Genomic DNA, 27,816 nt, shown 5'->3' on the forward strand with positions numbered 1-27,816 from the left:
GGGCGGGAATCACCACGCAATGTTTACCGATGTAACATAAGAACATTAATAAATAAATAAAACTCAAAAAAAAAAAAAAAACAATGGTTGAGCGACCCGGCATGGACAATAATAGAAGCGTAATAACTCCTCACTCCTCAAATCTTCGTAAAGAGTGCAACCCAGAAGCACATGAGCCACTGACTCAATACTGCCATCTCCACATGGACATAACCGTTTTTTCCAGTGGAATTTATTGGCTTTCCATAGGTATCGGAATGCCCACGGTGGGTATCCAGCTACTGGACTGCATTGGCCTTTGGACTAAGCCAGTCATAGGATATTTCTTAAGTTCATGTCAAGCAAAGTTCAGGCAATACTAACTGCCCCTCCTGACTGAAGAACTTTGGAGCTGCCTCTGTGATTTCTCACAAACATGTTTTTCTCCAGCTTTTCACTTGCCCCTCGAGTCATGCAAAGACTACAGGAAGCTGCAGAGGTGACTCTTAATCCCTTTATAATTATCAAAACCAGGGTGAATTATCAAAATCCCTCACCAAAGCTCAAAAGGTATTTTTTTTGGCAATTACCTAAACATCAGAATCAAGGTCAGCATGAGATTATTGGTTACACTTGTGCACAGAATATATCCCATATCAGAAACAGATTTATACCAAGAGTTCGGGCAGGTAAAAGATTGGGGGGGTGGGATACCTGCTTGACGTTTAATGCCTCTGAAATCATAGCTGAACACCACCCACGTTGATAAAGTCACTGCAGCTTTGATCATACAAGAGTTTTTCGTTTCTTCTGATAAACTGGCACTGAAGAAGAGAGATCAGGAGGCCAAACCAGAATGACCTCCCTGCTACTTCTGTTGCTGCTTCTGCTGCTAATACCCCATCGAGTCTGTGGACAAAGTGCCCTGAAGAGAAAATGCCCCTTGAATATGATCAGCGAAGAAAATGAAGCCCTCAATTACTACCGGCCTGGATACTTCCTCATTAGTGGGATTGTATCACCTCAAAACTTTATTAAGCAACAGCCATACATCTTTTCCCAGTCCCCCTTATCCAAGTTTGATGGGTAAGTAATTCTTGGGCAATCACTCATAGCCAAGTAAGATTGTCTTCCATGAACAAGGCCTTAACGGTGTGTCCGTAAGTGACTGTGGAGGCCAATTCTGAATCCACACGTCCTTCCACACTGGGGGCATAGGTTTCTGACTGGGGGTTGATCACAGTGAGGGTTTGCCAAACGTGCCTTCCTCTTAGCACGTTTCTCCCTTTCGTCCTGAGTTTAAAAGGCTTCAAAGTCCATGACACCTTTGGTAAAGCCTGTTCTCCAATAAGCAGGTGGCTGTTACACTTCTTCACCTGCACTCCTAAATACTCAGGAAATAACTGGTTTCACTTGCAAAGGGGAGACTCAAAGAAAGGGCACAAGAGGTCCTTCTGATCTCCTTTGGTTTCTTTCACTGAAGGTCTGTACTGTCCATAACTAGATATTGATTTACAGCAAAATACTAAATTTGTCTACTGAAAAGTAAGTCCCATTGATTCAATAGTGGTTCCTGTTAGCTAAATGGAGTTGCAGCCTTTTCACCCTTCTAGAGTGAAGACTGAGCTCTGCTTTTCCACAAAGTGACATTTCTGCAGCCCTGACAACTGAAGCAACTGCAGTATTTCATATTCAAATTTTGTACTTTGAACTGCAGTGGAACAGACATCTCCCCATTGTTATTCTATAACGGACACACAGATTATTATTTGAGGGTCAAACAATGTTTGTTTTTAATAAATGGTGCAAAACATTTTGACGCTTCTTAATTGTTTGCTATTTTGCAGCTTGTCATCTATGTACTACTGGCACATTTTGTCCTTCTTGTTCACAGTCCAGGAAATCAACCAGGATCCCAGCCTCTTACCTAACATCACCTTGGGCTATAACCTCTACGAAAACTATTTCGATGCACGGAGGACTTCCCATGCCATGCTCAAACTGCTTGCAGACGGAGAAAGCAATATTCCAAACTACAAATGTGGAAAACAGAATAAACTCCTGGCAATCCTTGAAGGAAGCAATTCTATAATCTCGATAGAGATTTCAACCATGTCAGGCATCTACAAAATCCCACAGGTATGAAGGTGGGGTATGGGTGGGCAGAGGAGAACTTCAGCTGCATAAAATTCCAGTTTTTCTCCCAAGGAGTGAAGGGCATCAGAAAGTATGAAAATCCGGAGGCTTTCTTCAATTCCCAGCCTCCATCAACCTAGTACCCTCCAGATGGTTCAAATTATCATAGAATCATAGAGTTGGAAGAGACCACAAGGGCCATCGAGTCCAACCCCCTGCCAAGCAGGAAACACCATCAGAGCACTCCTGACATATGGTTGTCAAGCCTCTGCTTAAAGACCTCCAAAGAAGGAGACTCCACCACACTCCTTGGCAGCAAATTCCACTGTCAAACAGCTCTTACTGTCAGGAAGTTCTTCCTAATGTTTAGGTGGAATCTTCTTTCTTGTAGTTTGGAACCATTTCTCCGTGTCCGCTTCTCTGGAGCAGCAGAAAACAACCTTTCTCCCTCCTCTATGTGACATCCTTTTATATATTTGAACATGGCTATCATATCACCCCTTAACCTCCTCTTCTCCAGGCTAAACATGCCCAGCTCCCCTAGCCGTTCCTCATAAGGCAACGTTTCCAGGCCTTTGACCATTTTGGTTGCCCTCCTCTGGACACGTTCCAGTTTGTCAGTCTCCTTCTTGAACTGTGGTGCCCAGAACTGGACACAGTACTCCAGGTGAGGTCTGACCAGAGCAGAATACAGTGGCACTATTACTTCCCTTGATCTAGATGCAATACTCCTATTGATGCAGCCCAGAATTGCATTGGCTTTTTTAGCTGCCGCGTCACACTGTTGGCTCATGGCAAGTTTGTGGTCAACCAAGACTCCTAGATCCTTTTCACATGTACTGCTCTCAAGCCAGGTGTCACCCATCTTGTATTTGTGCCTCTCATTTTTTTTGCCCAAGTGCAATACTTTACATTTCTAAATTAAAACTCCTAGCATCGCCAGCCAACACAGTTAATTAGTAATCATTTTGGTTAATAAATGTTATTATAGACTGGGGGGGGGGTAAACCTTATAAATTAATAAATGCTAGGATTTTGATTATTTGGGATGTGAAGGGAGAAATACAAGCTGCAGAGGATTTTCTGGACTAGCCTATGCAAAACGGCCTGGCTAAGCTAGGGACGCGTGCTGTGCTGGTGCTGTGGTCTAAACCACTGAGCCTATGACTTGCTGATCAGAAGGTCAGCGGTTCGAATCCCCACAACGGGGTTAGCTCCTGTTGTTCAGTCCCAGCTCCTGCCTACTTAGCAGTTCAAAATCACATCAAAATGCAAGTAGATCCATCTGGGATCCATCTTAGATTTCTCTTCTTTATTCATTTTATGTACAATCTTTACAACAGAAGACTTCACATCCAAGATAAAACAGTATATAACAAAACCTTGAGTCTCATATTTTCGTTTGTACTGATTCTTCTCAGATTCCCTTATTTTACTATTCCTTAATATTTGTCGTCTTCTTTTGGTTCCTTATCCTTAATCTCTTAATTTCCCATATATATCTTTAACAATTTTTCAATTAATGCCCTCACCTCCCTTCCCCTAAACCCGTTGCTTCCCTTCACCCATGAGCGATCTTCTTTACATATTGTTGTTTTTTGTTGCTTTAACACCCGTTTATATTTGTTGTTCCATATTTGTATTAATATCATCCTATGACCTTGTGCCCTTTAAGCTGTTGCATATTAATTTTAGGCTCCGAAGCCAACTCTTTTCATGTAATCCTTTTACGGATTCCCACTCTTTATAAAAAAAATTATTAGAACAGCCTCTGATTGATGCTGTTAACTTTGCTGTCTCCGCAAATTCACAAATTTTAGCTCGCCATTCTAGTAATTCTGGAATTTTGGTCTGGGATCCATCTTTGGGCAGGCTGACCACTGCCTGGGAGAGATGTCTTGGGCTCCAGGGCTGTGGGGTACAAGCGCCTCTTGAAATGTAATGCTGTAAGATCTGGACTCATTCCATGCAGACTGAAGGTGTAAATAGGTGAATAAACCATATTTCTTAAAGCTACGACAGTCTCTGCCATGTCTTAATTGTCCGAAGGAGCTCAGACCTGGGGTGAGTGCCTGGAACCCCATGGGCTCTTGCTACTGGTCAGCAGAGACAGGGGGGAGGCACCCAACTTTTGTAACAATTTTATTGATTGATTGATTGATTGATTGATTGATTGATGAAATTTATATACTGCCCCATACCTGGGAGTCACAGGGCGGTTCACAGAATAAAATCAAGATGTATAACCACAAAATACCTAATAAAAATAAAAACAACAGTCCAATAGTCCGCCCCCCCCCCCGACAAAAAAGAAAAACACATTTTAAAAGGGCATAGGATGTAACTAGGATCAACCAAAGGTCTGGTTAAAAAGGAACGTTTTTGCCTGGCACCTAAAGGTGTACAATGAAGGCGCCAGGTGAACTTCCCTGGGGAGAGCATTCCACAGATGGGGAGCCACTGCAGCGAAGGCCCTGTTCTCGTGTTTCCACCCTCTGAACCTCTTGAACGGACTCAGCAAATGGGCCTCAGAAGATGATCTCATGGTCTGGGTAGGTTCAGATGGAAAGAGGCGGTCCTTGACGTATTGCGGTCTATTCCTTATCCTGAAAACAAAGCAAAACATTAATTCTTACTTTCCTCACCAGATCAGTTATGGCTCTGTTGCTCATCTTCTTGATGATAAAACCCAGTTCCCTTTTGTATACCGGATCGTCCCCAAAGAAGAAAATCAGTATCTGGGGGTTGTGAAGTTGCTCCTGCATTTTGGGTGGACGTGGATTGGTCTCATTGCTCCAGACAATGAGAATGGTGAAAGGTTCTTGAGAGCCTTCACAGAGCTTACGACCAGTAACGGAATTTGCATTGCCTTATCAAAAAGAGTACATGAAAATAATCCACTTCAAATCTTCGGCCCAAGTGAACCATTTGCCATATGGAGACAATTCACTGTAATGGTTTACTACGAAACCACCCAAATGGGATGGATGCCAGTTAAGGCACTACAAGGAACACTTGAGAAAGAAATTGGGGCCAAAGTCTGGATCACTGCAGGTTCTCAGGACATCAACTTCAATTTGTTTTTCGATCTTGATTTCTTCCAGTACATCCATGGTTCTTTGTCCTTTTTAATGAAACCCCCACAAAGGACCAAACATGACTGCTATAAGCCACGTTCCTATCTCCTTGGGCAGTTTTGGCAGAATGCATACCATTGCTCATATTCAAAGCACGCGCTGGCCAAAAGAGGTCAGACAAGATGCACAGAGAAGGATAAACTGGAAACCTTGCCCAAAGAGGAGCAGGAGAGAGCCCTGTCTCAAGACAGCTACAGCACTTACTTCCATGTCCAACTTGTGGCACACGCCTTAAATTCTATGTACTTATCTAGATCAAAGTGGATGTTGATGGTGGGTGGAGGAGAAAGGTTGGAACATCGAAGGCTGAAGCCATGGCAGGTATTCACTTGTGCATTTGCAAACTGCAATCCATTCTCCGAGCTATGGAATAAAATTTAATTGTCAGATGAAAAGTGTGCCCATTGTGGAGGAAATCCAATTAGTGAGTCTCGCGGTGGAGGTCAGCCCATTATTTTCACACTGTGCTGCTGCTGCTGCTGCTTCTTCTTCTTCTTCTTCTTCTTCTTCTTCTTCTTCTTCTTCTTCTTCTTCTTCTTCTTCTTCTTCTTCCTCTGTGATGCCTCGTAGCCGAGTAAGATTGTCTTCTATAAACCCAGTACAGTGGTGCCCCGCAAGACGAAAAACCCGCTAGACGAAAGGGTTTTCCGTTTTCGAGGCGCTTCGCAAGATGAATTTCCCCATGGGCTTGCTTCGCAAGACAAAAACGTCTTGCGAGTCTTGCGATTTTTTTCCGCTTTCCCCCCCTTTTTCTAAGCCGCTAAGCCGCTAATAGCCGCTTAGCCGCTTAGCCGCTTTGCCGCTAATAGCCGCTAAGCCGCTAATAGGGTTGCTTTGCAAGACGAAAAAACCGCTAGACGAAGAGACTCGCGGAACGGATTCTTTCCGTCTTGCAAGGCACCACTGTATTAAAAGTGAGTCCGTAAGTGACTGTGGAGGCCAATTGTGAATGCACACATCCTTCCACAGTGAAGATATAGGTTTCCGGGCAGGAGTTGATCACGGTGAGGGTTTGCCAAGTGTGCCTTCCTTTTAGCATGTTTCTCCCTTTCCTCCTGAGTTCAAGCGTCTTCAAAGCCCATGACACCTTTGGTAAAGGCTGTTCTCCAATTGGAGTGCTCACAGGCCAGTGTTTCCCAGTTGTCAGTGTTTATACTACATTTTTTTAAGATTTGCTTTGAAAGAGTCCTTGAACCTCTTTTGTTGACCACCAGCATTACGCTTTCCATTTTTAAGTTCGGAATAGAGTAGTTGCTTTGGAAGACAATACAGTGGTACCTCAGGTTAAGAACTTAATTCGTTCTGGAGGTCCGTTCTTAACCTGAAACTGTTCTTAACCTGAGGTTCCACTTCAGCTAATGGGGCATCCCATTGCCTCCGCGCTGGCGCCGCACGATTTCTGTTCTCATCCTGAAGCAAAGTTCTTAACCTGAGGTACTATTTCTGGGTTAGCGGAGTCTGTAACCTGAAGCATATGTAACCCGAGGTACCACTGTAATCAGGCATCCGCACAACATGACCAGTCCAACGAAGTTGATGTTGAAGAATCATTGCTTCAACACGGGTGATCTATGCTTCTTCCAGTACACTGGCATTAGTTCACCTGTCTTCCCAGGTGATGTGTAAAATTTTTCGGAGACACTGTTGATGGAATCTTTCGAGGAGTTGGCGAAGGCGTTTATATCAGAAGGCTCCCCTGTATCTAGTGGTTTCTCCCTGGTTCCCTTAGAGAGATCCAGCTTTCCTAACCAAAGCTGGACACTCCTCATCCCCTCGCATCTCTGCTGGACACTGAAGTTGCCCACCAACTATTAAACACCTGGGACACAGGTTGAGCAGCCACAAAGGTCTCCTGGTATTCTCCACTATGGTGAGCTGCAGTGTGTTTTTATTTATTTACCTATATGGATTTATATTTAAGCATTCATATTCAGCTCCTTGTGAGAAGACCACAGGGATGTTTATAATGTAAGGAAACAACAAGACAGCAAAAAAAAAAGCTCTTTTAAACTGCCACTCTTCCTTTTTTTAAAAAAAAATTATTCAAAATTATAACAAGACATATTATCCAAAAACATATCATCCTTATTCCCCCCCCCATTTTTCCTCCCTCCCCCCTCCCACACAGAACCCCCCCACCCCCGACTTCCCTCAGTTCCAGTCTTTGGTTTCTCTAATAATGCTGTTTTCTGCATGTTACAAAGTTGTATAGAACCTCAAACTATTTATCTGATTATTATCAGTAAAAAAATTGTGAATGTTTATTCAAAACCTGCCAAGGAGTCCAGTTCGCTTTGTTGCGTCTTCAAATACTTTGTAAAAGGTTCCCATTCATCCTTAAAGTCACAGTTATCCTTGTCCCGTAGCTTATATCTCAATTTTGCCAGTTCTGCATAGTCCATCAATTTTTCTTCCCATGATTCTTTAGCTGGGGTTTCTTCAGTCTTCCATCCTTGTGCTATCAGAACTCTTGCGACCATTGTCGCATACATGAAGATGTTTTTCAACTTTTTTGGCAGGTCTTTCCCTACAATCCCCAACAAAAATGCCTCAGGTTTTTAAACAAATGTTAAATGGAACATTTTCTTCAATTCGTTGTATATCATTTCCCAAAAAAATTTAATTACCTTACAATCCCACCACATATGATAAAATGTTCCCTCCTTTTCCTTACACTTCCAACTGCCACTCTTCCTTGATGGGCACCGTATTCATTCTCCACTTTTGTGCCAATAAGATTCTAGCTGCAATAGTGGCATATAATAATTTTTTGTTTGTTTGTGTTTCAGGGACTTTCATTGTCACCATTCGCAAAAGGAATGCCTTGGGTTTTGGGGGGAAGGTTTTTTCAAATATCTTTTTTAATTCATTGTCAATTACTTCCCAGAATTCCCTGATTGCTTTTACAGGACCGCCTCATGTAGTTTCATGCTTTCTGTGCCATTCCAGCTCCACCCTTTCTTAAGGGCAATCCAGTTTCCAAATACTTCCATGGGCAGCCTGCGTTTGGATGAGAACGGGCAGCTGCCAGCCAACTATGATATTGAGAACTGGGTAATGCTTCCCAATAAATCTCGTGTTAGAGTGAAAATTGGGAGTATAGAGAGAAAGGCATTCACCATTAACCCGGAAGACATTGTGTGGCCCCAAAGCTTTAACAAGGTACAGAACACTTTATTCTACATGCCATCAGTTATGGGCTAATAACGTGCTTAATAACTCCCATAGTATTTCCACTGCAATCCTTTGCACATTTAAGGTAAAGGTAAAGGGACCCCTGACCATTAGGTCCAGTCGCGACCGACTCTGGGGTTGCGGCGCTCATCTCGCTTTACTGGCCAAGGGAGCCGGCGTACAGCTTCTGGGTCATGTGGCCAGCATGACTAAGCCGCTTCTGGCGAACCAGAGCAGCACACGGAAACACTGTTTACCTTCCCACCGGAGCGGTACCTATGTATCTTCTTGCACTTTGACGTGCTTTCGAACTGCTAGGTTGGCAGGAGCAGGGACCGAGCAACGGGGGTTCACCCCGTCACGGGGATTTGAACCGCCAACCTTCTGATCGGCAAGTCCTAGGCACTGTGATTTAACCCACAGCGCCACCCGCATCCCTCTTTGCACGTTTACCAGGGAGTAAATCTCATTCAATACAATGCATGAAATAATAATAATAATAATAATAATAATAATAATAATAATAATGTGTTCTCGAAGCTACCAGCATGAGTTTAACCAAACTGCGGGAGGCAGTGGAAGACAGAAGTGCCTGGCGTGCTCTGGTCCATGGGGTCACGAAGAGTCGGACACGACTAAACGACTAAACAACAACAACAACAACAACAACAATTCAGGAGACATTTTTTAAGTTAGCGTCTCCAGTTGTTGTTATGGTTGGACGCGGGTGGTGCTGTGGTCTAAACCACTGAGCCTCTTGAGCTTGCCGATGGGAAAGTTGGCCGTTTGAATCCCCGCGGCGGAGTGATCTTCCATTGCACTGTCCCAGATCCTGCCAACCTATCAGTTTGAAAGCACACCAGTGCAAGTAGATACATAAGTACTGCAGTGGTGGGAAGGTAAACGGTGTTTCCGTGTGCTGCTCTGGTTTCACCAGAAGCGGCTTAGTCATGCTGGCCACATGACCCAGAGAGCTGTCTGTGGACAAACGCTGGCTCCCTCGGCCTGAAAGCGAGATGAGCACTGCTCCCCATAGTCAAATTTGACTGGACTTAACCATCCAGGGGTCCTTTGCCATTTTTTTACCTTGTGGTTGGTTGTTGCAATAAACAACTATTTTACTTTTAAAAGACAACTGAAGGTGGCCCTGTTTAGGAAAGTTTTTAATGTCTGATGCTGTATCGTTTTTATATTCGGTTGGAAGCCGCCCAGAGTGGCTGGGGAAACCCAGCCAGATGGGCGGGGTATAAATAATAAATTGTTGTTGTTGTTGTTGTTGTTGTTGTTGTTGTTGTTGTTGTTCATCAGTGCGTTTTGTTGTTGTTTGTAATTACTTTCCTTCTAGGATTGTTATTTTGCTATTGTATTTTCTGCAGTGCATTTTGAGTTTTCTAATGTATATAAAAGAGGAATATAAATGTCAAACAAACAAGAAAACACACCAAAGAGGTTTTCTCATCACGATTTCCTTCCTGCATCAAATTTGCTTCTTGGGGGGGTGTGGGTGTTCCCAGCCAGTGGAACTAGAGATTCTGTTGGGTCCTATAAACGAATTCCATTGTCACAAATACTCCTAACAATTTACCTTTCGTGCTCCTTTTTCTCCTTATGGCTAGACCGTGCCGCGCTCCAGGTGTACAGAAAGCTGTCGTCCCGGCTATGCCAAGGTGGTTCAAGAAGGAGAACCATTTTGCTGCTATGCTTGTGCTTTGTGTGTGGAAGGGACCATCTCCACTCAGGAAGGTGGGTGGTTCAAACAGAGATCACATTCCTTGGGAGAGGATAAGTAGGCTGACGATTCACTCAGACACAGTTTCTGTGAAGATTCAAAAGACATATTTTCCAGGGAGTTGAAAGAAATGGCATTATCTAGGGGATAAGGGTTCATCAATAAAGACCTGGTTATGTTTAGAATGATACCGCATAGGGAAATGTTCCCTGATACCAAGATGAGGGATTCTATGGAATGCTGATAGAGAGAAGTGATAAGAATAATGATCTGTTGTGACCTTGACGGAAGCATACAATAGACGAGCCTTCTTGTGTTTTGGCTCATATTCCTCTCTTCTTCTTTTTTCTTTTCCCCCTTTTTTTTCTCCCCCCTCCCCCCTCCTTCTTCTTTGCTTTTTCTTTTTTCATTTTTCTTTCCCATAATGGCTTATGTTCTGTGCCATGTATTTTGATATTTTTTGTAGTTTTTTTAGCTTTTTCCATTATTATTATTATTATTAAGGATTTTACTTTTGTAATTTTGGTTGTTTATATTTCTCTGTATTTGTTTAAAGCAAAATAAAAGTATAAGAAAGAAAGAAAGAAAGGGCATTGAAGATGTGATCTCTGTGCTACAGAAAGGGGAAGAGGGAGAGGGCTGATCCTGCACTGCCCACAATGCCTTACTTTAGCTATTTTAAACTGATTCAAGAACCCCACCAAAAAGCAAGCAAGCAAATGAATTCATATATATTAACAAAAAGTTACTGACAAACGGGAAATAGTAAATATTTAAAACAGCGAAAGCATTATAAGGGAGAAAATAAATTCTGTGAAAGTGATTATAATGTAATAGATGAAAAATTACAACGGGGCTACTGTGAGCACTACATGGAAGAAATATATAATGATTTTGTCTTAAGAAATCATACATTAGAAGTATTGGTGGAAAAAGGAAAAATATAGGTAAATAAAAAGAATTTACTGGATGCCAAAGTCCAGGTTTGGGGAACAAGCTCAGACCTCTTTACATGCTGGAGTTCACATAGTAGACTGAAGGAAACAATAGACTAGCCTTCCTCCCAATGTGAGGGAGAGCGACCTAGCAAAGCCTAGAAGGACAGCTTAATCTATGGCATTAACCCCTTCATGCATCAATTGGACTTAAGCATTTTGGTTAAGTCCAAACTGGTTATCCAGGGACGCAGGTGGCGCTGTGGGTTAAACCACAGAGCCTAGGACTTGCCAATCCCCGCGACGGGGTGAGCTCCAGTTGTTCGGTCCCTGCTCCTGCCAACCTAGCAGTTCGAAAGCACGTCAAAGTGCAAGTAGATAATAGGTACCGCTCTGGCGGTAAGGTAAATGGCATTTTTGTGCTCTGCTCTGGTTCGCCAGAAGCGTCTTAGTCATGCTGGCCACATGACATGGAAGCTGTACGCCGGCTCCCTCGGCCAATAAAGCGAGATGAGTGCCGCAACCCCAGAGTCGGTCACGACTGGACCTAATGGTCAGGGGTCCCTTTACCTTTACCTTTAAACTGGTTATCCTACCCCAAAAAAAAGTTCAAAATTAGAAAGCAATTCTTCTTCTAACCAATTCCCTCCAATCCAGCTAACAGAAACATTGCTGGAGTTATAGAATAAATACATAAATGTAAAGAGGCACACCCAGCATCAGGCAAAAGCTGTACAACGAAGAGGCCAGACATATCTCTCAGGGGAATTCCCTGCCTCTCAGCTTTACTTATAGTGTTCTTTGCAGTTCTGAAGTGAGAAAAACCTTGTGCACCACCTCTATCTCCACTAAGGAAAGGCAATATTCAAGGGTAAACATTAAAAGAGAAAATAACAAATCACCTGTTGCCCCTCTCTACCACACCTTCTTGTTTCCTGACCACTCCTGCATCAATATTATTTTTCCAAGTCTATTGGTTACGGATACCTATCTTTCTCTCTTCCTCAGATGCAAACCATTGTACCCTGTGTCCAGAGGATCAATATCCAAACAAAGGCCGAGATCAATGTGTCCCAAAGATCATCACCTTTCTGGCTTATGAAGAACATTTGGGGATCATCTTGGCTTCCATCTCCCTTCTTTTGTCTTTAGCCACAGGCATTGTGTTAGGAATCTTCATTAAATACCAAGAAACTCCCATAGTCAAAGCCAACAACCAGGCCCTCTCCAACATCCTCCTCATCTCCCTCCTGCTTTCCTTTTTGTCCTCCTTCCTCTTCATCGGCCAGCCAAGGAAGGTGACCTGCCTTCTAAGACAAATGGTCTTCAGCATCATCTTCTCGGCTGCCATCTCTTCTGTGTTGGCAAAAACTATCACTGTGGTGCTGGCCTTCCTGGCCACAAAGCCAGGGAACAGAGTGGGGAAATTGCTGGGGAAGAATCTGGCCAACTACATTGTCATTTCCTGTTCTCTTGTCCAAGTTGCCATCTGCATCATCTGGCTGGGAATCTCTTCACCATTTCCAGAGTCTGACATGCATTCCCAGCCCGGAGAGATCATCCTGCAATGCAATGAAGGGTCTGTTGCCATGTTTTATGGCTCCCTCGGCTACATGGGCTTCCTGGCCTCCATCTGCTTCACGGTGGCTTTCCTAGCCAGGAACCTGCCTGGAGCCTTCAATGAAGCCAAGCTGATCACCTTCAGCATGCTGGTCTTCTGCAGCGTTTGGCTCTCCTTCTTTCCCACCTACCAGAGCACAAAGGGAAAATACATGGTGTCCGTGCAGGTCTTCTCTATCTTGGCCTCCAGTGCTGGGCTTCTGGGCTGCATCTTCTTTCCCAAGTGCTACATAATTATACTGAAGCCTGATCTGAACACAAAGGAACATCTAAAGACAAAAACTGAAGATGGCGTCTGATTCTTAAATATCCTTATAAACTTTGAAAATGGATCTCCAGCAAAATAGTTATGTGGAGATAGGTGCTTAGGTGTGAATCTCTCTTCCGTCCCTATAAATCATGAATGGTGATAATGTATTCATAATGACTTTGTGTCAGGGACTGGATACATATGAACGGTGGTAGAAACCAGCTGGGGAACTCCCGAGGAAAGAAGGCTCAGAGCCCAGGGATTGGTGGTGGGACGACGACGAGTGGTCACAGGGAAGAAGAAGAAGAATTTGGATTTGATATTCTGCTTTGTCACTACCTGAAGGAGTCTCAAAGCGGCTAACATTCTCCTTTCCCTTCCTCCCCCACAACAAACACTCTGTGAGGTGAGTGGGGCTGAGAGACTTCAGAGTATTGTGACTGGCCCAAAGTCACCCAGCAGCTGCATGTGGAGGAGTGGAGACGCGAACCCAGTTCCCCAGATTACGAGACTACCGCTCTTAACCACTACACCACACTGGCTCTCAGTGGAGAAGACTGGGAGGAGAGGTGTTGGAAGCTGGAGAGCTAACAAGGCTTAGTGAGCTGTGAGTGTTGGTGGCAGAGAGAAATCCAGAAACAGAAGCTGAATCAGGAGAGAAGTGAGGCCAATAGGCGGAGAAGGCTGGTGAAGAGTCAAGGGTGTCTCTCCATCCTGCTGCAACAAGCTCCCCTCCCCTCTGGTCTCCCAGAACCAGAAGAGGAATGGCATGGGAGGAGCAAAGGCAGACACGCAGACACAGTCTCCGATTGCTTGGGTGTGGAGGAGAGGACTTAAACAGCTGTTGGAAGGTGGGGACCTTCAGTCTCTGCAACTGTACAAGATGTACAGAAAAAGAGTCGCTGTGCTCATTAGATGTGACACTCCTGTGAAGATCCTGTTTCATTTAATAAAGAGTTAGCTCCACTTACTTCATGTGATGTACTGCTGGCTCGCTCCTGAAACTCTGCTGTGGCCACTCATCCCTTGTGCATAATGAGTTCTTTCATCACAGGCAGGTTGCGATAAAATACCTACGCAACCACACTATTCTTAGTAGTCTTTATGCAAGTACAGTGGTACCTCGGGTTAAGAACTTAATTCATTCTGGAGGTCCGTTCGTAACCTGAAACTGTTCTTAATCTGAGGTACCACTTTAGCTAATGGGGCCTTCCGCTGCTGCCGCACTGCCACCGTGCAAATTCTGTTCTCATACTGAAGCAAAGTTCTTAACCCGAAGTACTATTTCTGGGTTGGTGGAAATGCCTGTAAACCGAGGTACCACTGTAATGCTCTTCCAGAGAGCACAAGTTCACTTCAGGGATGATTCTGGCATCATAGCATTCAATTGAGCCATGGTCCAGCTCTGAGGGCCTTCTGGTGGTTCCCTCACTGCGAGGTTGCAAGGAACCAGGCAGAGGGCCTTCTCAGTAGTGGCGCCCACCCTGTGGAATGCCCCAGGAGGGAACCTGGGCTTGGGTATAGGGGATATATATTTTATTTTGAGGGTCTCAGACCCACTTCTAATAGGGCAGCCGTCCAGGGACACCCTGCACCTCCCCACCCTGAAGGCAGAACAAGACACCTTGAGCTGCAATCATCAATATGGAATCTTTGCTGCACACATTGGCAGCCGGTACTATTGCTCGCTTTGCTGTGGGTTTTTGAGGAGGAAACTCTGAGTGCCCCTGGCCCCAAGCCTTGAGGAGCTGCATCTTGGGGGTGGTCTACATGCAGGAGAGCTTCTCAGTCTGATTGAGAGTAAAGGAGGGAAGTCATGTGAGCCTAGGCTTGTCCACTCAGAAGATATACGGAGTAGAGATGGCCTTTGTTTCCAGCTCTTACTGAGGCATGGCTTCGCCAAAGCAGCCTCACTTGTCTAATGCCCGCAGACTGTCTGGCCAGAGTGGTGCATGCTGTAGTTATCTCTCGCTTGGACTACTACAATGTGCTCTACCTGGGGCTACCTTTGAAGGTGACCCAGAAACTATAACTAATCCAGAATGCGGCAGCTAGACTGGTGACTGGGGGCGGCCGCTGAGACCATATAACACCAGTCTTGAAAGACCTGCACTGGCTCCCAGTACATTTCCGAGCATAATTGAAAGTGTTGGTGCTGACCTTTAAAGCCCTAAAGGGCCTCAGTCCAGTATACCTGAAGGAGCGTCTCCACCTCCATCATTCTTCCCAGACACTGAGGTCCAGCGCTGAGGGCCTTCTGGCGGTTCCCTCGCTACAAGAAGCCAAGTTACAGGGAACCAGGCAGAGGGCCTTCTCGGTAGTGGCACCCGTGCTGTGGAACGCCCTCCCACCAGATGTCAAAGAGAAAAACAACTACCAGATTTCTGGAAGACATCTGAAGGCAGCCCTGTTTGGGGAAGCTTTTAATGTTTAATAGGTTATTGTATTTTAGTGTTCTGTTGGAAGCCGCCCAGAGTGACTGGTGAAGCCCAGCCAGATGGGCGGGGTATAAATAAAAAAGTTGTTGTTGTTGTTGTTAATGGGAAGAGTCTGCCAGGCCTAAATTGTCCTGTGCTCCATAGGATTCCCAGCACGGGCCTAAAAAGAAATCTTGCTCTTGACTCTTGTGAAAGTGTTTCTCACCAAGGCTAAACATGCTCCTTCTTACAGTTTGGAAACAGATCTGGGAGTTTTCACAGACATGTTTTCCTCCAGCCTTTTGCACCTATGAATGGAGTGTTGGGATACTGCCAGGGAGACAAAGGCCATCACTGCCTCCAGCCGACTCCATACTCCGGACATCCATCGACCTCCCGTAGACACAGTATCAGAAATTAGCGACATGAGTTCTAGAGAATAGCTTCCACATTCCAGAACTGATGCACACTTTATCAGCAGATATCGCACAGCAAAAGTTGCACCCAGCAGAGCAGTATATTTACAAGTTTATTCAGCGTTGGTCAGAACACAGAAAACATGACCGTCTGCCAGCGTGTTCTGGCGGGGAGAGAGAGAGAGAGAGAGAGAGAGAGAGAGAGAGAGAGAACAGCTCTATCGAAACAGAAACAGAAAATGCGCAGGCTATGACACACAAAAGCCTGCTCCCTTTTAAGGTGGAACGGAAATATCCTAACATGGAGCTGCGTGAAGAGTTAAATATATTGCAAAGCTGATGCTTCTTCCCTCCCCCCCCCCTTTTTTATTTTATTCATTCTTTTATTTTTTATTTTATTCATTCTTTTATTTATATTTTATACATTTATACATTTTATGCATTCTTTTTTTTTAAATATATATTTTGACCAAGTCATTTTGACACCCTCCGTATCTCCTCAAAATAATTTTTCCTGCATATTCCCCATCTTACCTTAATGAGACATGCTAATTTATCATTAATAGCTATATCCCACACCTCTTCATGCCATTCTTTCATTTTATATTCTGCTTCCCCCTTCCACCTCCTAACTATCATAATTCGTGCAGCTGTCAATCAATTTGTGAGCAAGTCCTTCATAGCCTGTGAACCTTCCACCCCATCATAAATTGATAATAATGCTACCTATTAACTTTTGGTCAGCTTTAACCCAGTGATTTCTGTTATCTCTTTAAACACCCTTTGCTTTAAAAAAATTCACATATTTACACCCCTACCAGATGTGAACATAATTCCCTGTTTCCTGGCATCCCCTCCAACATAACACCAGATATTCCTTGTTTATTTGATTCAATCTGACTGGTGTTAAATACCATATCCAAATTAATTTATAATAATTTTCTTTTATTCTTATAGACAACATTTTCAGTGTACGATTTCCCCATATTTCCCCCCAGCTTTGACTATCAATCTGCCCTGTTGTCTCCTTTTCCCTTCTGAATGATCGAAATCATAGTGATTTTCCCCATCATCTTCTCAACAGAGCTCCAGAGATTTGTCCAATGAGCACTTACGAGTCCACTAAAATAAGCATCAGAATTGAGAACAGCATGAGGCAATGTCTTGCGTCTGAGCTGGAAAGGACTGGTGCATCAGTGCCTTTGATGCCCTTAAAAGCCTGGGCTGAGATTTGGGGCCGGGGAATTGGGCTGTGCAGGTGCTGAGGTTGATGTCCATCCACTTCAGATGTCAAGTCTTGGTGTGACTCCGTCAATGCTCCAAAAGCCATTGCAAAAAGCGTTTGGCTTCATCTCATTGTTTCCTAATTGCAAGGAGCAGTAACAAGGGAGGGGGCTGTTCCAAGCAGACAAGGAATGCTGCAGCTGTTGTTGCTGTTGCTGCTACACCACCATTACGCAGAGTGCCGGATGAAGGCGAAATGCCACTTGACTTTGGAGAGTGATAAGATAGGTCCATTCGGTTATTACAGGCCAGGAGATCACATCATCAGTGGGGTCATCTCTCCCACAAGAGGATTCTTCCATCCACACACCTTCAAGGAGTCTCCCTCCGCCAGCCTTTCCCTGTAAGCCATTTTATGGGGATGAATTTGCTGACGCCCCACAAGCTACCAATTTCACGAGCCCCCCAATGATCAGGCTTTCTCCTGCTCCCCCTAAATCCCTGTTCTGTTATGTAATTGGGGAGAGACTCTGGGAAACCAGCAAGGGACTCGAACCCATGGCTTCAAGTTGCAGGAAGGGAGATTCCGACAAGACATATGGGGAAACGTTCAGACAGTAAGAGCTGTTTGACAGTGGAACAGTCTCCCTTCGGAGGTTGAGGACGATCTCCTTCCTTGGAGGTTTCTGGGCAGAGGTTGGAGGGCCACCTGTCAGGGATGCTTTCGCTGAGATTCCTGCATTGCAGGGGGTTGGACTAGATGACCCTCGGGGTCCCTTTGAGGACCCTTCCAACTCTACAACTCTATGATTCTATGAAATGCCTAACCTGCCATTTGGACACTGTCACAGAAAGGTCCCTTTTCAGTTGTAGAGCAGAGCAGCCTGAAGAAACATAGCTTTGACCTACAGAACAAGCACCCAATTTTCTTTTTGAGACTTTGAGAAAAAGGCTGCTGCCTAAAGAGGTTCTTGCTTGACTTTGCAAGTGGAGAGGCCTTTTCTGTCCCCTCCCCCAACCCAGATGATCCCTGTCTATTAAATAAGTAAATGTTCCCCCAATTGCAGCTTTTCTGAAGTAAATTAGCACCAGATCCACAATATAAACTCCAGCAACTTATGAGCTGTTTGTAAATTTCCAAAGAAGCAAAGAGTTGTACAGTAAGTCACTATGAGATTACCTTGTAAAGATAAGTAGCTCTGCAACATTTAAAAGCTGTAATGAAGTCACATGTCTCAGACACAGACATGACTCCAGCTACTTTTGGCTTTTGTTTATTTAACCCAGAAATTCCAGGATGCGGTAGGGGTTTAGGTGAATGTGGTTTCTACAGCTGTGATGAATCCTAGCAGAGGGCCTTCTCGGTGGTGGTGCCCGCCCTGTGGAACGCCCTCCCGTCAGATGTCAAGGAAATAAACAACTATTTGACTCTTAGAAGACATCTGAAGACATCAGGAAAGTTTTTCGTGTTTGATGTATTGTGTTTGAATTTGTTGGAAGCCGCCCAGTTTTCAGATCAAGTGGAGAGGGCCAAATCTCAGAAAACATCCAGAGCACAAGTCACTGTAAGCTAGAGCAATAATCCGCCAACGAATTTGGGATGTGGAACTGCAATGCCACGTGAGCGAGATGAATAAACACCCAGCAATAAAAGATAATGGAAGAGGATTTACCCCAGCAAATTGTTTGTCAAAATTACAAATACCTAAATACAGACGGTCATTTACCCTCGCTAGATTCAGTGTGCTGCCATCTGCCTTATTGCAGGGCAGATTTGAGGGTAAACCATACACGGAACGAATCTGCCCCTGCGGCTTGATGGAGGTAGAAACTGTCTCTCATGCCTTGTTATGCTGCCATTTCTATGGGGATATACGCTTGGTACTTATCACTCCTGTTATACAAAAATCTCCAAATGGGCCCGAACTTCAATGTCTAAAACTCCTGGCAGAGGACAAAGATCTAGAGATTACGCTAAGGGTGGCCAAATTCTGTGCGACTGCCATAAAACTTAGGGAACAAGCTGTACTGCCAAAATGATTAAGGTTTTAAATGATAACTTCAGGTTATATGTTAGTGACTAAGTTTTAATTTATATATTTTTTAACTCTTGCTATATCTGTATTGTCCCTCTTATACCTAATTGCAAATTCAAATGTATCCCTATCGTGTTTTATGACTTCCTTGATATTGCATGTGGGCTGGAACTGGTCTGTGACCGAAATAATAAAATTCATACATTCACAAGTCACTGTGACTCAAATGAAGTAATCCCAATTCTTCCCTGTAATCCACAAGACAGAGGGAGAGGGAGAGAGGTGATGCTGAATGTTGTTGTTGTTGTTGTTGTTGTTGTTGTTGTTGTTGTTGTTCTTTAGTCGTGTCCAACTCTTTGTGACCCCATGGACCAGAACATGCCAGGCACTCCTGTCTTCCACTGCCTCCCGCAGTTGGGTCAAACTCATGTTTGTAGCTTCAAGAACACTGTCCAACCATCTCGTCCTCTGTCGTCCCCTTCTCCTTGTGCCCTCCATCTTTCCCAACACCAGAGTCTTTTCCAGGGAGTCTTCTCTTCATGAGGTGGCCAAAGTCTTGGAGCCTCAGCTTCACGATCTGTCCTTCCAGTGAGCACTCAGGGCTGATTTCCTTCAGAATGGATAGGTTTGATCTTATTGCAGTCCATGGGACTCTCAAGAGTCTCCTCCAGCACCATAATTCAAAAGCATCCATTCTTCGGCGATCAGCCTTCTTTATGGTCCAGCTCTCACTTCCATACATCACTACTGGGAAAACCATGGCTTTAACTATACGGACCTTTGTTGGCAAGGTGATGTCTCTGCTTGACGCTTAACGCTGAATGTTACCTATCATTTAATGAAAGCTTAAAATGTTTTATCTGCTGTTATACTAATAAGTTTTGTTTTCCAAAGGGGAATGCCTGTGGATTGAACAAGGCTCTCAGCATTAAGTAAAGATCAGGTTAGCAAAAGCTCTGCAAACTGAATCCAGAATTTATCCATAAAAACTTGGAGGGGGGGAAGCAAAGATGAATCTGATATACTCACTGATTGCAGGATCATAGAATTGTAGAGTTGCAAGGGATCAACCCCCAGCAATGCAGGAATCTTTTGCCCAACATTGGGCTCCATCTCACGACCCTGAGATTTGGTAGACCCTGTTCTACCAAATGAGCTTGGATGATGCTGTTATGTGTATATTTTTTTGCAGGAGAGGGGGGACAAGGTACTGGCAATACCTGTCCGTCTTGCTTGCCATTCAAGAGGTTAACCAGAACCCCAGGCTCTTACCCAACATCACTCTGGGCTACAACATCCACCAGAACTTTTTTGATGGGAGGGTTACAATCGAAGCTTTGGTTGACTTGCTCTCTACTGGGCAGGCAAATGTTCCGAACTATAACTGTGGAGGGCAGAATAATCTGCTCGCTGTTCTTGAAGGAGCCGATTCTCCAAACTCCATCCAGATTTCAAGAATGCTGAGCATCTATAACATCCCACAGGTAGGAATGGAGAGGGGTGTAGCAGCTAGACTGGTGACTGGGAGCGGCCACCAAGACCACATAACACTGGTCTTGAAAGACCTACATTGGCTCCCAGTACATTTCCGAGCACAATTCAAAGTTAGCCCAGTATATCTGAAGGAGAGTCTCCACCCCCATCGTTCTGCCTGGACACTGAGATCCAGTGCCGAGGGCCTTCTGGAGGTTCCCTCACTGCGAGAAGCCAAGTTACAGGGAACCAGGCAGAGGGCCTTCTCAGTAGTGGCACCCACCCTGTGGAACACCCTCCCACCAGATGTCAAAGAGAAAAACAACTACCAGACTTTTAAAGACATCTGAAGGCAGCCCTGTTTAGGGAAGCTTTTAATGTTTAATAGACTATTGTACTTTAATATTCTTTTGGAAGCTGCCCAGAGTGGCTGGGGAAACCCAGCCAGATGGGCGGGATATAAATAATATATTATTATTATTATTATTATTATTATTATTATTATTATTATTATTATTTTCTGACTGAACCCAATTCCAGAGAACTCAAAAATCGGTGGGGTGGAAGTTATGTGAGATTGGAGACAGACTTTTGATTTTATAAGGGCCAACACATGCCTTTCTTTTCTCGCACGATCATTGCTACTCATATCGGCTTTTCAGAATTTCAAAATAAATCTTCCTTTTCTTGCCAGATCAATTACGCTTTTGTCTCTCATGTGATGAATGACAAGAGACAGTTCCCTTTTCTCTACCCGATGGTCCCCAAAGAAGAAGCCCTGTACTCAGGGATTGTCAAGCTTCTCCATCACTTCAGATGGACGTTCATTGGCCTTCTTACTCAAGACACCGACAACGGAGAGAGGTTCACGAAGAATTTGATGCCTTTGCTCACCCAGAATGGCATTTGTGTTGCCATCTCACAGAGCATTCCACAAGTCAAAACACATTACGTGATTGATATTCTTCCGTTCGAAAAGTGGAGACAAGTCAATGTCTTTTTTTACTATGTAGAAACATCTTATTTTGTAGCAGGAGTGGTACATGCAGAAAAAATATTCCACCAGTTGTTAAAACCCACTGCAGGGAAGGTATTGATCACAACTATTACGTGGGACATTTCCTTCGAGTTAACATACAGAGGTTTCTCTTTCCAACACATCCATGGTATTTTTTCTTTCTTCCTTGGGACGAATAAATGGGCACAATATGATTACTCTCTTCCCTTTTTCTCCACTATCAGTACGTTTTGGAAACATGCCTTTAATTGTTCATATTTAAAGCATGCCATGTCAGTGAAAGGCTGGACAAGATGCAGAGAGAGAGAGAAACTGGAGATGTTGCCTCAAGATGATCTGGAAAGAATCCTCTCTCTAGACAGCTACAGGATTTACAACGCCGTCCAAGCTGTGGCATCTGCCTTAAATGCAGCCTATTCCTCTAGGTCAAACAGGAGGGTGATGGCCAGTCTGGAAGTTCAAAAGCTACAGTCATGGCAGGTATTTCCTTCTCCCATCACAGACATCTCTGCCAAACCTGACAATAGAGTGTAACCATTCCAGAATTGACAAAGAACATGTGAAATGGTGTCAGAAGGGGGAATTTTGCAAACCCATTGTGGAAGCATCCCGAACTGGCCCCTCTCCATGCCCCCATACACTGACCTCAGGAATGGCCAGAGTAGGATAAGGTGGTAGGAGGAACCACCAATGGCAGAAGACTCAGAGCCCGGGGATTGGTGGTGGGACAATGATGGGTGGTTATAGGGAGAAGATGTCACAGGGAGAAGACCGGGAAGAGGAGGTGTCAGAAGCTGAAGGGGCAACAAGGCTTAGTGAGCACGGGGAGTCTGTGGCAGAGAGCAGCCCAGAATCAGAGGCAGAAGCGGAGGCTGGAGAAGAGGGAGAGATGAGTCTGTCTGGTGAGGAAGCCAGGGAGTCTCCCCCTCCTGCTGCGACAGGCTCCCCTGACTCCCAGAACCAGAAGAGGTATGAAACGGGAGGAGCAAAGGCAGGCTGCTTGCTGGCACAGTCTCTGATTGCTCAGAAGAAACCCTAGAGAAGAGGCTGTGGGGAGGTTGGGACTTTTAGTCTCGGCAACTGGTTACATGGAGTAAGAACTTACAGTGCATGAGCTGCTGTGCTCATTAGACATGAAACTCAGAAAAGCCTGTGAAGACCATGTTTCGCTAATATAAAGAGTTAACTCCAGCTTTGAACTGTGTGATTCACTGACCAGCTTGCTCTGTGACACCAGGGTGCTACTTTGACACCTACTGAGCTCCACTAAGTCCCAGCCTTTGTCCAAGGGACTGTGTTTGTGTTGCTGGACCTGTATTCAATGTCCTGCACTAAGTTGTGCCAGCCCCATTCCTGTATAACAGGAATGAAAGGGGCATGTCCTTGTTGGGTCAGCATCTTCTACTGGCTAACCATGTCACATGATGTGTCTTTGTATAGCCATGCCTTGAGTAGAGATATGTATTGTCTGACGTGCCTTTGCTATACATATTTGAGCACTGAAGCTTTTGGGATTGGAGGGGGTGCCAGGAAACAGGGAATTATATTCACATGTGGTGGGGGAGTAAATATGCACGATTTTTCTGGTAAAGGATGTTTAAAGAGATAACAGAAACCACTGGGTTAAAGCTGACCGAAAGTCCAGACGTAGCATTATTATCAATCTACGAGGGAGTGGAAGGTTCGCAGGCCATGATGGGCTTGCTCACAAATTTATTGACAGCTGCAGGAATTATGATAGCTAGGAAGTGGAAGGGGTGAGCGGAATATAAAATGGAAGAATGGTATAAAGAGGTGTGGGATATAGCTATTAATGATAAATTAACATGTGTCATTAAGGTAAGATGGGGGGTATGTAGGAGAAATTATTTTGAGGAGATACAGAAGGTGTTTGTAGAATTTGTACTGTCAAAACGGAATGGGGTTGCAAGAGATGTTGAAATTTTGGGAATGGTCTCGGGGGTGGGGTGCACATTTTTATTCTTATTTATTTATGATTATTACTTTGCCAAAATAAAATAAACAGTGGCAGAGGGCGACTGGGGGAAAAAGCTTTTGGAAAGAATCAGCATCTGAGTTCTTGTGCTTCATGCAGGAGACAAACTGTTTAACACACACAACTACTTGAGCCTTAACCAAGCCCCAAGTCAGAGGACAGCCAGGCATGAAACGGGCAGAGCTGGATAGTCAGTGTCCTTTCCCATATCCTAAATCCTGCTGTTTTCTTTCCCTTCTAGCTCCACCCTTTCCTGGGAAACGCCCAGTTTTACAATTCTTCCATGGACAGAGTGTATTTGGATGAGAATGGGGAACTGGCAGCCGACCTGGACATTGTAAACTGGGTGGTGTTTCCCAATAAGTCCATTCTCAGGGTCAAGTTTGGGAGTATCAAGAGACGGGGGTCCCCAGATGTACAGTTCACCATTGATCAGGATGCCATTGTGTGGCCCAAATGGCTCAACCAGGTGGGGGAAATCATCTTTCATTCTATTGCATTTCCCAAACACCTGCCAACAACAAAGCTCAGCATTTCTTGAAGATCTCATGGTGGGTCCCTGTAAAATTGTGTGTCGCACCAACACTTTGAATTGTGCTCGAAAATGTGAGCCAATGTAGGTCTTTCAGGACCGGTGTTATATGGTCTTGGTGGCCACTCCCATTCACCAGTCTAGCTGCCAAATGAGTTAGCCAAAACTTCCCCCACCCTCTGCCATATTTAAACGATTAAAGACCCTCATAATCTTGACCGAATTATGCTTTTAGCCCTTTTTCTGAAATGCTCATGAGAAGCCACATTGAATGGGCCATTTCCCAGCAACTTCCAGAAAGGCTGCAGTAGATTTGTGCGCTTGGATGAGAGATGACCTCCTCATCCAAACCCTTCGAGGAAATTTAACCATCCCTGAAACTTTGAAGGCAGTCTATAATTTCAGAAAAGCCTCTCTCCCAGCTCTGCTTCAGAGAAAGGCTGGTTGGGGGAAGGAATTTCCCCACCAAATTTTTTATTTAAATTCTATGTGCCACCCAAGACTCCTATTTTTAAAAAATAAAAAATGTTGTTGTTTTTAAAAAGATGTTTTTACTGAATGCTCCCAGGTGTCCACTGCTGTGATACAGTGATGGCAAAATACTAGTGAACCTGCCGGAAGTGAAAGTAGATACTCCGTGCTATTGAATCTATGTGGGCCTCTGGTACCTAGGTAGTTGCTACAGTTTTTTGGCCTTACACTTAGTCACAAGCTTCGAATGTAAAATGCCCTTCCCCAACCCCATGCCCCATTTCCATAGAAAACACATTTTCCTTGATTCCCCATCTTTGTGCTTAGACCCTGCCTCCCTCCAGGTGCGTGGAAAGTTGTCGCCCCGGATTTCTCAAGCTGGTTCCGGAAGGGAAGCCACTCTGCTGCTATGACTGCCTGTCCTGCGCAGAAGGGACCATCTCCACTCAGGAAGGTGGGTGGCACCAGAGTCTTGGGCAAGGGGACAAAGAATCATAGAATCATAAAGTTGGACCCACATGGCCATCTAATCTAGGGTTGCCATATTCCCCAGAGCAAAAACTCAAACTATATATATGCATAGCAATACAGTGGGGTACATGATTTTTTAAAAATATATATATTTTCTTAAACAATTTCAACATAACAATTTATCAATCCAAATATTCAGTTACATTATTTTCCCCTCCCCCCCCCATCCCTCCCTCTCCCCCCACCCAGGACTCCCCTCAGCTCCCCTCTCTGGTTTCTTTGCACATATTGTTCTCTGCATATTATAAAATTGTACATATCCTTGCCTTGTCTATCATATATTCAACTGATAAATTTGTGGGTGTTTACTCAAAACCTGCCAAGGAGTTGTCTTTTAAAGTACAGTGGTACCTCGGGTTACATACGCTTCAGGTTACATATGCTTCAGGTTACAGACTCTGCTAACCCAGAAACAGTGCTTCAGGTTAAGAACTTTGCTTCAGGATGAGAACAGAAACCGTGCTCCGGCGGCACGGTGGCAGCAGGAGGCCCCATTAGCTAAAGTGGTGCTTCAGGTTAAGAACAGTTTCAGGTTAAGAACGGGCCTCCGTAACGAATTAAGTACTTAACCTGAGGTACCACTGTAATTTGTAAAAAGTTCCCATTCTTCCTTGAAGTCATGATTTTCCTCGTCACGCAGTTTATATGTCAACTTGGCCAAGTCCGCATAGCTCATCAATTTTTCTTGCCACTGTTACAAGAGGGTACATGATTGATAATACTCCTGTTTTTCTGCAGATGCAGAGCATTGCACCAGCTGCCCAGAAGATCAATATCCAAACAAGGCCAGAAATCAATGTGTCCACAAGATTATCACCTTCCTGGCTTATGAAGAACCTTTGGGGGTCGTCCTAGCTTCCTTTTCCCTCTTCTTATTCTTAACTACAGGCTTTGTGTTAGGAACCGTCATTAAGTACAAAAAAACTCCCATAGTCAAAGCTAACAACCGGAACCTCTCCTATATTCTCCTCGTCTCCCTCCTGCTTTCCTTTTTGTCCTCCTTCCTCTTCATTGGAAGGCCAAGGAAAGGGACCTGCCTTCTGCAACAAATGGCCTTCAGCATCATCTTCTCAGTTGCAGTCTCTTCTTTGTTGGCAAAAACCATCACGGTGGTGCTGGCCTTCCTGGCCACAAAACCAGGAAACAAGGTGAAGAGATGGCTGGGGAAGAGTCTGGCCTATTCCATTATCATTTCCTGCTCCAGTGTCCAAGTTGTCATGTGTACCATCTGGCTGGGAATCTCTCCACCCTTCCCAGAGTCTGACATGAGCTCCCAAGCTAGAGAGATCATCCTGCAATGCAATGAAGGGTCTGTTGCCATGTTTTATGGCTCCCTTGGCTACATGGGCTTCCTGGCCTCCATCTGCTTCATGGTGGCTTTCCTAGCCAGGAACCTGCCTGGAGCCTTCAATGAAGCCAAGCTGATCACCTTCAGCATGCTGGTCTTCTGCAGCGTTTGGGTCTCCTTTGTGCCCACCTACCAGAGCACCAAAGGGAAATACATGGTAGCCGTGCAGGTCTTCTCTATCTTGGCCTCCAGTGCTGGGCTTCTGGGCTGCATCTTCATTCCTAAATGCTACATTATTGTACTCAGGCCAGATATGAATACAAAGGCATATTTAAGCACAAAAACTTATTTGGAAACCTGATATTTCTGAAACTGTTTTCCAGAGGTGTCATTTATCATGTTCAAGGCCAAAACTACTTTTTGTTTCAGATTATGTGGGAGCATTCACATTTGGTTAGCCACTGTGGGAACAGGATGTTGTATGATGATGGGTCTTAGGACTGATTTAGCAGAAGGATTCTCCTTATCACAGGAGCCAACTGTGGTGAATCTATGTGCCATCTTCAACTCCTTGAATTATTCCATCAACGGTGCTTCCAAAAAATTGTACGTTATCACTTGGGAAGACAGGCGAACTAATGCCAGTGTACTGGAAGAACAAAGATCACCAGTGTCAAAGCAATGATTCTTCAACACCAACTTTATTGGACTGGTCATGTTGTGCGGATGCCTGATTATGTCTTCTAAAGCAGCTACTCCACTCCGAACTTAAAAATGGAAAGCGTAATGCTGGTGGTCAACAAAAAAAGGTTCAAAGACTCTCTTTAGCCAAATCTTTAAAAATGTAGTATAAACACCGACAACTGGGAAACACTGGCCTGCGAGCGCTCCAGTTGGAGAGCAGCCTTTACCAAAGGTGCTGTGGGTTTTGAAGACGCTCAAACTCAGGACGAAATGTTCTAAGAGGAAGGCATGCTTTGCAAACCTCAGTGATCAACTCCCGCCCAGAAACCTACGTCCCCACTGTGGAAGGATGTGTGGAGCCTCTACAGTCACTTATGGACTCACGGTTAAAACCATATTCATGCAAGGCAATCTTACTCAGCTACAAGTGATCACCAAAGAATCACCTTCTCATCCAACTATAAACCATAGATACACTTACCCAACCCAGCCTTTTTTACTGTACGTGTAGAGCCCTCCTTGCACCTTACCTGGACTTGTTCTTTCACTCTAACGGTCATTGTTAGCTTCCTCCTAAACTGCGTCCTACCAGTTCTGTGGTCAGGCCTCACTCTTGTGTAGCGACTCTGGCCTCCGGTAATGTGTTTTACAGAATTTCTACTTCACCAACTGAAGCGGAGTTGATAGACCACTGGCGGTCTGCGGGCCTGTTTGAGACCCCCAGTTTAAACTGTATATATATACATACATCACTCGAGAAGCTTTTCCAA

General features: G+C 44.5%; 1 protein-coding gene across 1 annotated transcript; it reads left to right on the top strand.

Annotated features, from left to right (window-relative positions):
* Positions 1 to 928: 928 nt before the first annotated feature.
* LOC309335216 (vomeronasal type-2 receptor 26-like) lies at positions 929 to 26,762 on the top strand (the record flags this gene model as incomplete). Its single annotated transcript, XM_081850090.1, has 7 exons — positions 929 to 1,065; positions 1,827 to 2,118; positions 8,202 to 8,306; positions 21,809 to 22,024; positions 23,782 to 24,009; positions 24,871 to 24,997; positions 25,813 to 26,762. The coding sequence occupies 7 exons, from the start codon at positions 929 to 931 to the stop codon at positions 26,721 to 26,723; spliced, it is 2,016 nt and encodes a 671-aa protein (XP_081706216.1). The 3' UTR covers positions 26,724 to 26,762.
* Between the last annotated feature and the right edge of the window lie 1,054 nt (positions 26,763 to 27,816).

This window comes from Podarcis erhardii (genome assembly GCF_964252035.2).
Source record: "Podarcis erhardii genome assembly, chromosome: 2".
NCBI lineage: Eukaryota > Metazoa > Chordata > Lepidosauria > Squamata > Lacertidae > Podarcis > Podarcis erhardii.